Genomic DNA, 17,044 nt, shown 5'->3' with positions numbered 1-17,044 from the left:
TTCTCGCTTCTAGTTTCTGCTACTTTAGGTTAAGAAGCTCAAGGATTACGCTGGCTGGATCGCCGGAACAAGGGAGAGTTTACACCTGGTGAGTTCCTTTACTTGCTGCAAAAACTGAAAGGAAAGGAGTGATAAAAAACCTACCTTTTTACCTGAGAGAGTACGGTGCTGCATTCTGCTGGCCATTGTTTCCCTCTTGTTTCTAATTATCATGTCTGTATACTCTTTTAGAGTAAAAGTTAAGGTTTTTTCAATTTTTTGGATCAAATTTGTCTACTTGTTGATCTGCTTTGTTTACTTGTTAACGTTCAGGTTTGGTTTTTTTCAATTTTTTGGATCTTTTTTGTTGATCTGCTTTGTTTGCTTGTTAACGTTCTTAACTTCTGTCAATTGACTTGGGAATACTAATCAGCATTCCTTGTTGTGGCTCCAGAGAGATCCTTGGGGTGCTTCAGTAGCTTGATGTGATGATTGTTTCCAATTCAGGAATGGAACATGAAAAATGTTTTTGTTTCATTTCTTCGATTTAGTAGGCTGAATGACAAGGATGACTGAGGCTTCACGGCATTCTGTTGATATTCCTCTTTCGAAAACTCTAGTAGCCCTAAAGAGAGTCAGGTCTTTGAGGGATCCATCAACCAACTCCTTGAGCAAATTCACTGCATTGATAGAAAACTTGAACCTGGTGGCCAATTCTTCGAATGCTGCTCTTTTGGAGAAGAATAAGAATAAACACAAGTTTGCCAAGACAAGGAATTGTTGTTTGGGGGAAGAAGATGATGATATTACTAGTAACTCTGGTTCAAGTTTTGGGTCTAGAATGCCTTTTCCTGAAATCATCCCTGAAAAACCTTATGCAGCGAGAAGTAGAGAAACTAAACCAGCAATGGCCAAACTGACTCGTAAGAAATGTAGGAATCATGCACGGAAAGCATTGGATCGAAGAAGTGTTCAACATTCCAAAACCCATGTAGAAGAGGAAGTAAATTCCTATAGAGAGCCAGTATTTGACTTGGCTGACAGGATCACTGCAAAAGGAAATAAAACTGTGCGCAGAAATTTGAGGAAAAAATCTTCTCAGGTGAATACGGCTGTGAGTCCACATATTTCAGCGAGTGAAGCTCATAGTACTGGTTCCAGGCAACGCACCATGGGTAGTGCAATTGTGGGATCACTGTCCAAATCCAATGATGCTGTTGATTCACATTTTAGTGGATGTGGGATCAGTCACTGTTGGTCAGGAACACCAAAGTACATGGGCCGCAATATTTATTCGGATGACGAAGAGCACGAAAAACCTTTGCTATCTGCTGAACAGACAGATACACGTTGTATAAATGTTACACCATGCCCACAAAATCCTAGAAGTTTAAGCCAGAAATATAGGCCAAAGTCCTTCAGCGAGTTGGTTGGACTGAATGTGGTATTAGAGTCCCTTTTACATGCCATAACGAAAAGAAAGATTGCTCCTATTTATCTTTTTCATGGTCCTCAGGGTAATGGTAAGTCATCAACTGCTAGGATTTTTGCAGCTGCTTTGAATTGTGTATCTGAGGTTAAAGATAGGCCATGCGGGTTTTGCCGAGAATGTCTATACGTATTCTCTGGAAGGAGTAGAAATGTCAAAGAGCTTGATGCTTCCAAAATAAATCACAAAGAAAGGTTTAAGTCCCTTTCGAAGAGTGCATGCACAGCTCGCTCTGAGGTTTTCATAATAGATGACTGTCAACACTTGAGAGAGGAAGCATGGGCAGCCATTTCTAAAAGCCTTGATGTGAAACCTGGACATACTGTATATATTTTGATCACCTCCGACATTGATGCATTGCCTCGCAGTTACTTGTCAAAGTGTCAAAGATACTATTTCCCAAAGATAAAGGAAGTTGATGTAGTACACAGATTGGAAAAAATAAGCATAGAAGAGGAGTTGCAATTTGACATGGATGCTTTAGACTTCATTGCTACAAAATCAATTGGCTCTCTTCGAGATGCAGAAACATTGCTCGATCAGCTTGCATTACTTGGAAAGAGAATAACAGTTTCTTTGGTGAATGAGCTTGTAAGTTGTGACGTCTTTCCCCTTTGTCATAGCCTTTAAAAATTTGTTCTCTTTGCAACTTGTTCGGTCGTACAAGTTGATTGAGTTTGCTTCTAAGCTTTTTTGATAGAATATTCAAAATTCTAATAAATTGCTTCTCTACAGATAGGAGTTGTTTCTGATGATGAGTTGCTCAGTTTGCTCGATTTGGCTTTATCTTCTGACACTGCTAACACAGTTAGAAGAGCTAGGGAGCTCATGATGACAAGGGTTGACCCTTTGCAGTTAGTATCACAACTTGCTAATGTTATTATGGACATTCTTGCTGGAAGATGTGGATTTTCTGAAACAAGCAGAAGCTTTATACAGAGGCATTCAGGTATGTGTCTATGCTGCTTACACAAAGACATTAAAAAGTTATGATTGAACCAAGTGGCATTGTAGGTTTCATTTTCCTCATTGTGTAAATTAGAGAAATTTGACTCCCAAAATAAGAAAACAAAAAAAATATTGAAATTAAACAAGCGTTTAAAAGTTCATATTGGTGCCGTCTTTCCCAACCACTTGAATTTTTGAGATAAGTGGCTAACTAGTCAAGTTGGAATCGTACATAACAATAGATTTTGCATTTGTCATATCTCCAATTATATTGAATTAGTCCGTATGTACGCTAAGCTTAGGCTACTAGTGTAAGTGTGAGTCAAAAGTGTTAAGAAGATAATTAGTAAACTTGTTCATTTACCAACACCTCAAAATTTTGAAATATGCCATCAACCAACAATTTTAACACTCAACAAGACTGTATATGACTTCTCTTGTCCAAACATGATTTGAAATCTTGTATTGTGTTGGGCAAAATGGCCTAAATGTATTGTTCCGATAACTTATCGAAAAACTTGATAGTACTCGACAATTCATCTCCTTCCTACTTTAACTTCCAATTTGCCACCTATACCATGCATCAGAACGTCAACATGATAATGAACTAGGAATGCAAAACTTTGACATAGTTTGAGATTTTGAACCTTGGTCCCTAGTAAGCTCCTTATAATGGGGAAAGGCTCCAAATGAGAGTCCCCAATATTCTAAATTGCCAAATAAGGCTCCTCTCATTGTTTTTGGACCAAGATCGTTTCCATTTAAAAAATAATATGATTATTTTTGAATCAAGTGTTTGGTGAATCAACCGAGGGACTAAAAGAGCTCTAAAATAATTTAAAGATAAGAGATACATTTTCATTTAAATTTATTAAGTAATTAATCAAGTTGTTAAGTGAAATAGTAACATAAATGAGAAAAAAATAAGGGGCATGTATTCAATTAATTTCATAAGTATTTTTTAATTTAAAAAACATAAAATAAATTAATTTCAATCAGTTAAGCTGATTGATGAAATAACTTAATAAAATAATTCATTTTTTCAAACATAAATATAAAATTGATTAATTTTGACCTTTTCAATTTGTTAAAATATGTACCTGTAAAATTGATTAGATGTTTATCTTCTTTTATATTTTTAATTATTTGCAAAATCCATCTATTTTTAAAAATTTAAACGAACTATGTTTATTTTTTAAAGATGAAAAGTAGTTTAATTTGGTTTATTTCGATGAGTCAAGTGATTCATTTAGTTTTACAAATAATTTATTGTTTTTAATTTTTAGACATAGAAAATAAATATCCATTTAATTTAATTATAAAAATACTTATAAGGATATAAATAGTATTTTAGAAAATAAATTTATTTTTAAAAATAAATGGGCCTTATTTAATCTTTTAAATATGACATTCTTTAACTTTTTTATTATAAAAATAATTAATTTTAATCAGGGTTCTTTGGCAAAATAGCTTAGCTTATAAAAATTAGCTAAATTAATTAATTCTTTATAAAAAAATAAATATAGTTAATTTTAATATTTTTAGAATTTTTATTTTTTTAAACATGAATTATCTCAAAAAATGAGAGGGGAATCTCATTTTATGAAATTAATGAACTGAAATAATTTGAAAATTCAAAAGAAGGCAGTTTGTTCAATATTGTAGTAAACATTTTTTCATAGTAATATAATGAAAATAATTAAATTTGTTATCAAGTTGTTTGGTGAAATAATTTGATAGACAAATATTATCAAAACATACCACTTTGAATGCTTGGTGAAGTGAATTATTTCATCGAACTCTCTCGCATTCATAATTTTAAAACATACCACATTGATAGTTTATCATCAATTCATTGCTTGTTTTGATATTTCTATGTCAGATTGTTATTTATTGCCTACCTGCTGCAATTTCCAGTGCGTGAGAAACAGATGTTATTTCCCTCTTTCTTGGTTCTCTATTGCATTCCTTGGCCTATGTTTTTCGTTGATTTTCTTCTTTTTCCTAGTTTCCCTAAATTTCCCTTCTTGTAGCATCTGTCATTGGGATGCAGAAACTTAGAGGCGCCTTAAAAGTTCTTTCTGAGACTGAAAAGCAATTGAGGTCATCAAAGAATCAGGCAACATGGCTCACTGTTGCCCTTTTAGAGTTAAGCACATTAGAATCTTCGCCTCTAACAGAATTCAACAGTTCTCATCAATGCTCGGAAATGCCTTATTTGAGAGGTAAAAATTCATTTTGCTTCAACATGTGAGCTGAGAATAATCCTATTCTCAGAAAACACAAGAGTCCTTAAATGATCCGCAATCCTAAATTATCCTAACAAAACTTTTCTGTGTGTCGAACTACTCTTCCCCCTAACAGATGATGCTAGATTAAGCACGACCAAGGCATGGGATCGTAAGAACTCAGTTTGCTACTCTTTTAACCAGGACAAGCCAGTATGTTCAGATAGAAACTGCAGCCGGAAAAAATTGGAAAGCATCTGGAGACAAGTCACACAAAGATGCCAATCAAATTCGTTTAAAATATTTCTGCAACAAGAAGGCTATTTGTCAGCAGTTTATGTTCATCAAGGTATATTAGAAAGTTCTTCTGTACAGTTTCTCGATATAGTTCACACTCTATTCTTTTTGTCTTTTTTATTATTTTGAAAAATAGAACTGCTATGGAAGTGGATCATGTACTATTATGTCAAATGTTTCAGTCATTCCTCTTCCAACCCTTCCTGGAATGGCTACAATACCACATTCTGGCAAAGTAATATCTTGAACGGTCAATGTACTTTAAGTTGGAAAGTTCTATATCAATATAATAAGCATGCCATTGCTTACATACCTAACAATCAATTTTTTGATTTTTTACTCTACCAGCTTCCAATTAGATGAATAACCTTTATAATTCAAATTAGTGCAACAGTGTCAAATGAAGCATTATTGCAGCTTTTTATTGGATAAAAATTCTTCCATCACCCACATACATGATATCTCAATTCTCAAATAATACAAAATTGTGTAGGGTTAAGTTGATGATTAGTCTTCCTTTCATTAAATTTGGTAACTCTTGCTTGATTATCCATTATAGCTCTTACAAACGAGATTTAATACTTTAAACTGTGGCAACTCAGTATTCTGTTTAAAATTTCAGGTGTTGCAGTGGCTGAGATAGAATTCTACAATCCTGAACATGTAACCAGGGCAGCAAAGTCACAAGAATTAATAGCATGTGCACTTCAGCATGTATTGGGTTGCAATATAGAGATTAGAATCAAGTTTGTCCCAAAATCAATAAGAAAGGTGGCTAAACCAAATAAATCTTCATTTAGTTTGTTAAGCTGTTCTGGTAGAAAGAAAGAATTATCACTTTCGACAATAAGTGATGAAGGTGAGACAGACACATCTGAAAAGATAGAAAGCTCTTTCAAGATTTATTCATCTCATCCTGCTCAGAAATTTTCACCTTTTGTTTCACAAGGTGCTGGCAAACAATCAGCAAATAGTCATGACACAAAAGCAATGATCAGCCAGACAACAGATGTCAATGATCACTATGCTGAATCAGAAGCAACAATAGATGGACAGGGCGGAGTGCATAGAGATGGAAAAGTTGAAGCAGATCCTTCACGGAACCTAGGTGAAGTGACCGAATATATCAGAATCCCAGAACCAGAAATTCAACCTAATTGTTTCCCTAGGAGACTATTGTTTCAAAGAAAGTTCTTGTCTAATACTCCTACAATCTGCTTGAGGATACCACAGCATAACAAATCAGAGCTTTCTATCCCTGAGAATGAAGCATCTGAAACATACATTTGCATGTACGATGACCCTTATACTCTAAATTCCAGCTCAACTTCCCATTTTACCTGCAGCTCCAGAGAAGAAAACATGTAAGTCCTAGCATTTTTGGTGGCATATACCTTCTCATTTAATTTCTGATCCTTAGTACATAATTGCATACTATGTTGCCTGCAATTGAATAGTTGATAGAATCTAAAATTTATTTGCATGCTTTTGATTACTAAAAATTAATGATCTTTAAGCTTAAATGGATTAGCGCTCAAGTATTAAAGTTGCATTGCGACAAAGGCATCCACATTTTCAGCCTTCTTAACACCTATAATACTTTAAAATATCAAATGCAAGATATAAAATTGTTAAATAGAATCAAATGTAATCATATGTTTAATGTCATTTTCGTAGATTGCAAATATTTATTATATAGGCATGAAAACTAACTTCAAATTAAGGAAAAATTCAAATATATTATTATCAATATACTATTGGGTGTATTTTCCTTTCTTTTTTTTTTTTAGGGTTAATACATAAATATATCCAAACATTTACTTGTTTTCTTAATTTTATTGAACTTTGAAAAAGTTTCATATATTCTATCGTTTTTAAAGAATATCAGAATCTATCTTTTGTTGAATTTTGTATAACACAGGTTAAAGTGTCCCATAATATTGAATGCCACATCAAGTAACACGTGGATGCCAACGAGGAGCATACATTTTCCTTAATTTTTTCTCCTCCTTTGTCTCTCCTTGTTGGAAATCACCAATGACCACAATGTGGTGCCCGAGAAGCGCACCTACCTCTAGCTTGGCTCCTTTGCCACTGCTGAGGAGGCCTACAACAAGGTCACTCACTGCCTTTACGACCTTAATGCCTATATTAACCTCCTCCATATATGCACCTCCTCTCATCTCCTTAAGCCGAGTGCCTCACCGTTGCACCTCCTATTGTGGAGGGCTACAACAAGGCCACTTGCCGCCTTATGACTTTAATGCCTATAACCTCCTGCATATACACACATCATTTGCCTCCTCTTATCTTCTTAAGCCGAGTTCCTCACTGTTGTACCTCTACAAGTGGCATTGGTGGTGGAGGTCACAAGAAGGGCCCACCTTAGAGGTGGACAACCACTTGAAGGGTTAGTTATGGAGGTACAATGATGAGACACTTAGCTTGAGGAAGTGGGAGGAGGTGGACCTTTTGTACTCCATCCATGAGATCTCCTCCCTTACCACCTTTGCCATTGTTACATCGTTCGCCTCCACGAGTTGCTTGCCTTTCGCTCCAAGGTATACCTCATCCTTGACCTCACCAAGGGTGGTGAGCTCTTCTCCCACATTGACAACCATAATCACCTCCCTAGGGACCTCGACTAGTTTTATGAGTTGATCTTTGTCATTGCCTACTCTCACTCTCGTGACATCTTTCATAGGGACATCAAATTGGAGAATCTCCACCAAACTCAAGGTCTTTGATTTCAAATTCACCGTCCTCTCATGCTCCTTCAATGCCAATCACCTAATGTGGGATGTTGACATGCACCTTAGTGGAGAAGCAAATGAATGGCTATGATAGGGGGAGGCTCACATCTGGTCTTCAATATGATGCTCTGTGTGCTCATTGTCGGTTGCCTCTCTTATTTGAACATAATCTCATATCTCTTGATCATAGATCTACTATGACCACCATTATTGCCTTTGGTGGATGTCGATTTATGTTTGCTACTTTATTGTCTCCTCCACCTTTATCTGACCATGTATATCTCAATTGACGACATCTTTTGTGATCCATGGTTTGCTAACGGCCTTAAAGTGAATTAGAGGGTGGGTCTTATGCTGTCGCTTGTCAATGAACAAAAGCCCCAAAACCACCTCAAGGTTGTGTGTGATGCCTAAAGACCATCGGTGATTATCGTGAAACAATAGCTTTTGACAAGGAGAGAGGGAGGGGAAAGGACGAGGAACAATGATAATTTCATGTTAGCAAACACATGTATTATTTGTTGATGTAACAAAATGTCACATGATTGTCATGACATAATTTTAATGTGTTAGACAATATTGAAATGGTGGATAGATTTTAATATACTTTGAAAACGATAATGATAAATGAAAAAATTTGGATAATTTTGAGAAAACGAGTAAGGGTTTACATATAAATATATTTATGCATTTACTTTTTGTAAATATGTTATTTTAAAACTTGACATCTTGCAAATAGGTCGTTAGTGTTTTTATCTTTCTTGAAATAGTAAATTAATGATTATAATTGATGCCCTTTTACTTTGAACATTATTGGAATTCTTTTGAATTTAATCATTTATGATATATTTTATTAACTTTTTTCAACTATATTCACTTAATACTTGAAAATGACATTTGAATATAATGAAAGATGGTTAAAAAGAAATAAAATGTAATATAAAAGAGAAAAGAAAGATCAAATTAAATAATTATCATGATACACTTATAAGAATTAAGAAAACTTAAAAAAGTATGAAATAGTTAAGAAATAAGCCAATAAAACAGCGAGCGAAGCCAGTAGTGAAGCTTTTAGATACTTATATTAACGATTTGATAGAAAAAAGAAGGGAAAGGAGCATCTATAGAATAGTTAAAGTGAGACAGAGGAAAACAAATAATTTTACTCGAATAAGATGCATTAAAGATGTATCTAATAGGGTACTAGTGAAGGATGAGAAAAGCAAGGAGTGATGGAAGACGTATTTCATTAACTTTCTACTGAAAGGTTTAGGTGACTAAGTTAGCTTGGAAATTTAAATCTTTATTAGAGAATTCAAATTTTTGAAGTAAAACATGCAGTAAATGGGATACAAAATAGAAAAACGGTTGAATTGAATGATATTCTAATATAAATGTATGAAAGTGCCGAAGGAAGCAAGGTATTAAATGACTTATGAAGTTATTAAATCTAATATTGTAAAAAGAAAATGTCAAATTAATGTAGGTAAGTACTCTAGCCCCCTTAATAAACACAAAGGAGACGTATAAAATTGTGGGAATTATAAGAGCATTAAGCTAATGAGCCATACTATGAAATTTTGAGAAAGAGTGAGAAAAAAAACTTGAGACCAAGGTGATCGAAGATGAATTTAGGTTCATGCTTGAAAGGTTGATGATAGAAGATATACATTTTATATGACTAAAAAAATATTGAGAAAAAAGCAAGACTTACACATGGTATTCATTGATCTAGAAAAATCTTATAACCGAGTCCTAAGGGAAATTATGTAAAGAATTATAGTAAAGAAAGGTGTTAACGTAGTGTATATTGAAACAATTAAAGATATGTAATGACAAAAGTGAAGATTACAGAAATTAAAGATATATAATGACAAGAGTAAAGACTACTGGTTGATTAATTGCAGTATTTCCTGTAATAGAGTTACATTAAGGATGAGCTCTAAGTTCATATTTTTTTACACTAGACATGGATAGACTCACTGGATACATTCAAGACATATTACATGTGCATGTTGTTTGTAAATGATATTACTTTGGTTAATGAGACACATTAAGGAGTAAATGTATAAATGTTAAGCTTGAATCTTGATAGGAAATAGTGGAAGGAAAAGATTTTAAACTTTGTAAAGTAAAAATAGAATATATGAGTTTAGTAGTATTATACTTAGCAAGACAATTGTTAAATTAGGAGATTACGAGATACCTACATTGAGAGCATTAAATATCTAGGATCGTTTTTATAAAAGGATAAAGGGGTTGATAAATATGTTTCACATATGATACAAGAAGGATAGTTGAAATGAAGGAGCACATTAGTGTACCTTAAGGTATCTAAAGTAAAAGTTTTACAAAACGGCGATTAGACTTGTTATGTTATATGTTGCTGAATGTTGGGTATAAAGTGAGCACATGTGCAAAATATGAGACTCGTAGAGATAAAGATGTTAACGTGGAAGTGCAGACATACATGGATAGATAGGATAAGAAATAAGAATATTAGAGAAAGTTGAGATTGCTCTTATTAAAAGAAAACTGCGAGAGACACATTTAACATACATGCACACGTACTTAGACATCTAATAAGTGTCTCTGTTGTGAGACTATGACAAATACACAATAATAGAGGAAGAGGGAGACCTAAGAAGACTTGATAAAATAAAATAAAATTTATTTAAGTATTAGATAATAATATAGTAGGTGATCGAGCCTAATGACGTAGGAGCATTCATATAGACGATCCCACTTAGTAAGATAAAAACTTTAGTAATAGTAGTTGTTGTTGTTGTATCATGATCATGAGAATGTCGGACATTTTGGTATATAATTCTAGTGGAATATTATTTGAGATTAAATACATGAATATCCAATATTTTACTTTTAGATCTACTTTTGTTAGAGATAGTAATATGTCATTTCATAAATCAAAAAAAAAAGTTTTTGCTCCCCCTTAAATAAATGATATTAAGATGATATAATGATCCTTGAACTTGATGATTAAATATAAAGAGGTTGGCGTTGAGTCAGGCATAAAATTTACAATAGAAAATATTTTATTAAATGATATAATTTATTTTACTTGATTTTCTATTTTGAAACTATAAATAAACAAGTAATTAATACCAGTTATTACAAATTTTCTATAATTTAAAAAATAATATTCTATGATACTATAGTACATGTAATATTTAACTAAAATAATTAAAATATGTTTAATAAATAAAATTGTGTTGAATATTAGATGCTTGTAGTTTTCACAGGAATATTGTTATTAAATATCTTCGGCTATTATAATGGACTTGTGATTATGCTATTTAAAAAACTATTATTAGAAACATCAATTGCAGATAATTAAACAACATGTCTGCATATGCCATTTGCAACTTTTGTCTCAATTTTGCAATCCTTATTAATGGCAACCAAATTTTGCCTTAAACTGCGCTGCATATACCATGGATCTCTATATGGCAGCCAAAGTGATAAGCTTCAATTAATTTGTATATCTTGATTGTGTACCTTTTTGCTTTCAGCATTTTCTGCAAGACCTGTACTTCTAGTCTAAGTTTAGCTCTATTCTACATATATCAGATTACTTGTGTTATTGACTTCAACCCATGAAGGAAGCTTTGTAGTTTATAGTTCAAATCTGAATGATGTTGGAGTTTCGTGTTGGGATGAGAAGGTCAGATTGTTGGTTTTATTGAAGAAGGCTTTATAGTTTAAATCTGAATGATTTCGGAGTTTGGTGTCGGGATCAGAACCTTTGGTACCATTAGGCTGAAAACAACTCGTGTCGCTTGCCAAATCTTGTATATAAATAAATATATAAATTAGTTTTTTTCTAACAGTTTGAGCTTTTGGGATAAATATAGTAGGTCGAAGTTTATGTAAACAACAACAAAAAAAATCTATTCAAGTCATGGGTTTCTGCCAATCAAGTCATGACACATGAGAGAAGCGTTAACAATAAATTGACCTCTTCCCTACTAGCTTGAGCTTTCGAGATATGTGGTTAACCAATCAACTTTAACCATGGACTTTTCTACTACATATTGCTCCATTTGCTCCATCTAAAACTTTAAGGTCTCTATAGTGGTTCTACTCCTATTAACCTACTCTACCATTGTACACATCAAATTCAACTAATTTATATGACAATGTTGGCTAATCTTGTATGCATTGACTTTGGTCGATGATGCTACTCAACTACCGAGGCACATCCCTAAGATCTCTCCATTAAAACTAATAATCAACATATATGCTCTTTTTTTGTTTAATTTCTTGAGATAATATTGTGTCACCTGAGTGATTTGAATATGTTAATAATCTCATGTGCCTTTTGAATGTCTGCAATGATATATATACCTTTCTATCATATTTATTTGCCTTGCACATACCACCTTAGAACACTATTAGTTGCTCTATAATGGTACCGTTCGCTCTATAGTGGTACCACTCCAAATCCAACTGGCTTAGTGGAATTGAATTTTTCCTCAATTTAGGACAAAGGACTAACCACGATATGTTATGCATCTCTAGGTAAATTGAATTAGTTCTCTGTAGATTCATGGGTTTTATTTCACCTGTAGCACTTCCTTATTAATGCATTCATACTTGTACAAGATAATCTAAATATCAGGTCCATTTATTTCATCTCTCACTTCAAAAGCAACCAGATCCTCACTCTCGACTTTCTACACACTTCTTAAGTCTTTGTCTTTGTGCTTAACGATTCCTTTTGATGTGACGATATCTTGTGGACGTGCTGTTAGGATTCAATGCTAGTATGCTAGAGGGGGAAGGGTGAATAACCTACCAAATTAAATATTTGATTTTCTCTTGTACACGCAAGGTCAAATAAACCCGTTAATTCATATGCATCATGCCCATGTGCTTATTCATGTTAGAGTAATATACAGTGGAAATAAAGTATGAACAAACACAAACACAATACTAACAAATACAACACTAACAAAGAGAGTTTATGTGGTTTGGATACCCTAAGTTCTACCAAAGAATTATTACATCTCACATCTCACATCTCACAGATGTTTTCAACTTTACTTTTCCTAAGAGTTCATCTCCTATGAAGTCTTTAGTCCCTCAAATATACTAAGCCCTTGGCTCGTTCAACATGTTATCCTTTGTCAGGTTACCTACATAGACCAACTTTTGACTTTTGTGGTTGTCATTAAAGTTGTCGAACTAATCCATGCCCCATGTCCTATAATCCTTTGAATGTCCCATGCTATCCTTTGTTAATCTCCAACAAAGCTCTGAGTCATCGAGTCCACTTGGCTATGCCAAGTCATAAACTATGACAAGCTCTGCAACCTGTCAAACTAGCTCCATGCTCCTTGTCCTATGCCGATCTCCAACGAACCTGAGCCATTGAGCCATATGAACTTTGCCACACCAAGTTCAACAAACACAACTTACCTTGTTGAGTCACGCTAACTTAGCTGCACCAAGTCAACCAACATAACTCAACCTCGTCAAGTCAAAAGATCCATGAGCTTCGTGTGCATCTTACTAGGTTCCTGTTGAACTTCATGCACACATTAGTAACACCCTAGATAAACCTAACTTAAACCCTTTGCTAAACATGCCCAACACTTTAATCAAAATTGGATCACTTACAGTATGATGGATTATCAAAGGTATCATTTGAGATCTTCTCTTCTACATTGTCCAAGTCACCTACAAGGTATGCTCATATGCTCCATGTGTAACTTGTACAATAATGTCTTGTTATATGCCTTTAAGCTCATATAATGCTCTTTGTTATAGTCTCAATGGTCCTGATATGAATGGCATTGTTAAGAATATACAGACCTTGATGGGTCTAACTGCTTTTGCCTTTATTATCTCCCAATCACTTTCATATTTGATGACTTCCCTTTCTCTTTGAGACGAAGAGTACTTATAGATTCTAATACATGAATAAATATGATATCCTCCTCCATCAACAAAAGGAAATTAGACCCTTTATTAAACCTTTGAATTGAGAATCTTTTGATGCTTGAAGTCATCCTTAGACAATGTGTTTTTTGAGCTAATTGCTCCACCCACTATGAACTCCTAATGCACCACTTCAAAAATCTCACTATATATGTATATATCTTTGGTACGATTGGATGGAATTGGATAACATTCTAGCATTTATGATTTCAATTCACACACTTGTATCTTTAAATATAGGTTCTCTAGAATGTGGAACAACCTGTACCACAAGGCTACATGATGAAGACAAAAAGTGATGAGTAAATTATGTGCTTTAACATAAGCCTATTCCACAATGAGAAACCAAGACTATAATAATACGAGAGAAAGGAAAAAATAATAGCTAGACAAACCATTCTCCAAACCTTGCAAAAAGTTCTTACCTTGTAAAAAATGATAGCTGGACAAACCAATCTCCCCAAGAAGCTTCTCTGCAAGTAGTATGATCTTCCACAACCTTCAAATGCATCTAAGATGTCTCCTATCTAAATTCTCAAATGCAAGCAATCAATGAGCAAGAACATAGTGAAAACCACCACCCCTTAACAAAAAAAAGTAAAATAGAATTTTATATAAGCTCAAAATTTTAGCAAATTGAAACTGCATAGAGGCTATTCAAGTAGCTGTAAAATTTTGTTGTATGCATCTACTTGTTGTCCATTCAGTTTGTTACTCTTAATGTTTTTTGTTGGCTTTGATGTGCATAATTGTTGTCTTCCCAGAGTTTGCAAGGACTCTAAGGTCAAGCCAAAGCTCTTCTGCTGGAGAATGCCCAAGCCTCAAGTTGTTGACTAAAAAGCTACTAATGCTGGTGATTGAATTGCCTCTAACAGAGCATGAAGATGATAAGTTGCCGCGAAAAAGTCCGGTTCACTAATAGTTGCAGAAAATGTTCCAAGGATTCCTCCAATATATCCTCTGTATTTGCTAAGGTAGAGTTGGGTACATGTATAACCATTCTTAATCACCTTGACCTGAAGGGTAAGATGGCTGTGGCAGCAGGCTTCAGTATGCTTATCGAACATTAATTAGCAGCAAGCAGCTTGCCGATATGCCTGGTTACCCTTTGCGACAATGTTCCGGGGACTTAAGTATCTTGTAGTATGAACTGTGGGATGGAAAAGAATCTGAATGGTGCTCATAGTGCAGGGAAGAAATGTCTTTCTATGTGACTCGAATGCTTGTTCATTGGATGTCTAGCAACTTTTGGAAGCACAAGAGAACAAGTAGACATCATAATCTTTGCATGAATTAATAATTGATGAGGCAATCTAAGAGAGGCCCTTTTATAATTATATAACGAGGACACTCTTTTATTATTTTATTAATGAAGCAAAAGATCCTTTTATAATTTTAATGAGGATAATAAATATAAAATAAATAAATAAATAAATAAAATTATTTTAATTAAATTAAATTATTTTAATTGATTATATTTTATTTTCATCATGATTGATTGGTTCTCTGTAAGAAAAGATTTAATTATTTTTTATACTTTTGTTTTCAAAATTGATTGTAAATATTGATGAGATTAAATTTGTTTTCAATAACTTTATGAGTTTGTTTAATTAATTCTTTGATAAGAAGATTAGTTAGTTGGTGAGATGTAGATAATATTTTCATTCATGTTTTTTAATGGAATGATGATTAATCTTTACATGTTTATGATGAATAGGATTGTGAGTTATATTGATGGTTAATAGGTTGTGAGTTATATTGATGGTGATTTATTATCATAATGAAAAGAGTATAGTGTCTTTATATTGAATCTTTAGGTTTTTCATCATCCTTTTGATTTAAATGAGTTTACAAATTTTATGTCATAATTTTGTATTTCATTTCAACACTATTTTTTGTCACCAAAAATTATTTTTTACTATGCAACATCACTAAATTCTCTTATACTATCATTCAATATTGAAAAATGACTTTTTATTATCAATCGATCCTATCTAATTTGCATCAGTATATGTGCAAACTTTTTTATTTTCAATTTTTGTAAAGAATAAATCTTTTCCAAGAGTTTGTTTCAAGTATCTCAAGATTATGTATACTGTATTTAGATTACTTTAACATACAACAACAACCAAGCCTTATCCCACTAAGTGGGGTCGGCTATATGGATCCTTTTACGTCATTGAGCTATATCTCCTATTATATCATCATTTATATTTAAATAAATTTTATCTTGTTTTATTGTTGCTAACCAAGTCTTTTTTGATCTATCTCGTCCTCGTTTGATATGTGTATTTGTCATAGTTTCACACCGCCTAACTGGAGCATTTATCGGTCGTCTAAGTACATGTTCGTACCACCTTAAACGTGTTTTACGGAGTTTTTCCTCAATAGATGCAACTCCAACTTTCACTCTAATGCTCTCATTTATTATTCTGTCCATCTTCGTATGTCCACACATCCATCTTAACATCCTCATCTCCGCAACTCTCATCTTTTGCTCATGTGCTCGAGTCATAACCCAACATTCAGCGCCATATAACATGGCAGGTCTAACTGTCGTTTTATAGAACTTTCCTTTAAGTTTTAGAGGCACTTTACGATCACATAAAACACCTGATGCTCTCCTCCACTTCAACCATCCTATTTGTATTCTATGTAAGACATCTCTCTCAATCCCTCCATCGGCTTGCAAAAATGATCCTAAATATTTAAAACTCTCAGTTCCAGACAACTCATCATCTCCTATTTTAATACTTGTCTCATTACGTTCAATATTGCTAAACTTAAATTCCATATATTCTGTCTTTACTCTACTAAGCCTAAAACCTTTCTCTTCTAATGTTTCTCGTCAAGATTCTAATTTAGTATTTACTCCCTCACGTGTCTCATCTACCAATACAGTATCTTACTTTAACATAGTGAGTGTATATATTGATTTACTAGACTAACTGCAAAAGATAATATCTGAACATGTATGTGAGAGATAGATGAGTTTTTCAATAAGACATTGATTATTATCTTTGTCAACTGGTTTTCCTTTAAATATTTTTCCTTTATTTCCTAGTTCAATTGACGTATTACTTGGCCTACATCCTAACATATTAATTTCCTTCAACAAATCTAAAATGTTTTTTCTTTTAGAGACTAAAATGCCCTTTTTATTTCAAACAATCTCTATTCTCAGAAAATATCTTAGTGTTCCAAGATATTCGATTTCAAATTCTCATGCCATCATTTTCTTAATTTCTTTTAATTCTTTACTATCATTTTCGATGATGATGATATCATCAACATACACTATAAGAAGTTTTTGATCTTTTCTTTATCAAAATGTTTTACAAATAGTGTATGATTTGTTTGCCCTTAAATATATCCAAAGTTTTTGATCA

At 33.3% G+C, this 17,044-nt stretch overlaps 1 protein-coding gene across 3 annotated transcripts; it reads left to right on the top strand.

Annotated features, from left to right (window-relative positions):
• On the top strand, window positions 1-14,900 carry LOC141843278 (protein STICHEL-like 2). Of its 3 annotated transcripts, XM_074731340.1 has the most exons (8): window positions 1-88; window positions 434-2,059; window positions 2,204-2,417; window positions 4,450-4,641; window positions 4,781-4,993; window positions 5,564-5,800; window positions 5,891-6,305; window positions 14,420-14,900. In XM_074731340.1, the coding sequence occupies exons 2-8, from the start codon at window positions 539-541 to the stop codon at window positions 14,490-14,492; spliced, it is 2,865 nt and encodes a 954-aa protein (XP_074587441.1). In that variant the 5' UTR covers window positions 1-88; window positions 434-538; the 3' UTR covers window positions 14,493-14,900. The 3 variants fall into 3 exon arrangements, with proteins under 3 accessions (XP_074587441.1, XP_074587439.1, XP_074587440.1); XM_074731338.1 differs by having other exon boundaries at window positions 5,564-6,305; XM_074731339.1 differs by lacking the exon at window positions 1-88 and adding an exon at window positions 135-213 and having other exon boundaries at window positions 5,564-6,305.
• Window positions 14,901-17,044: the final 2,144 nt, after the last annotated feature.

Source organism: Curcuma longa, chromosome 12, assembly GCF_044706935.1.
Source record: "Curcuma longa cultivar G26 ecotype Majalengka, Jawa Barat chromosome 12, ITB_CL_G26_1.1, whole genome shotgun sequence".
Classification (NCBI taxonomy): domain Eukaryota; kingdom Viridiplantae; phylum Streptophyta; class Magnoliopsida; order Zingiberales; family Zingiberaceae; genus Curcuma; species Curcuma longa.
The sequence above is the reverse complement of the archived record's forward strand: the minus strand, read 5'-3'. Positions and strand labels throughout refer to the sequence as shown.

Excerpts from the sequence above, each read along its gene's own strand:
- LOC141843278 (XM_074731338.1), top strand. The coding sequence starts at position 539 with ATGACAAGGATGACTGAGGCTTCACGGCATTCTGTTGATATTCCTCTT. Across the intron at positions 2,418-4,449 it reads CTTTATACAGAGGCATTCAG|CATCTGTCATTGGGATGCAG; the intron begins GTATGTGTCTAT and ends CCCTTCTTGTAG. Across the intron at positions 4,994-5,563 it reads AGCAGTTTATGTTCATCAAG|GTGTTGCAGTGGCTGAGATA; the intron begins GTATATTAGAAA and ends TTAAAATTTCAG.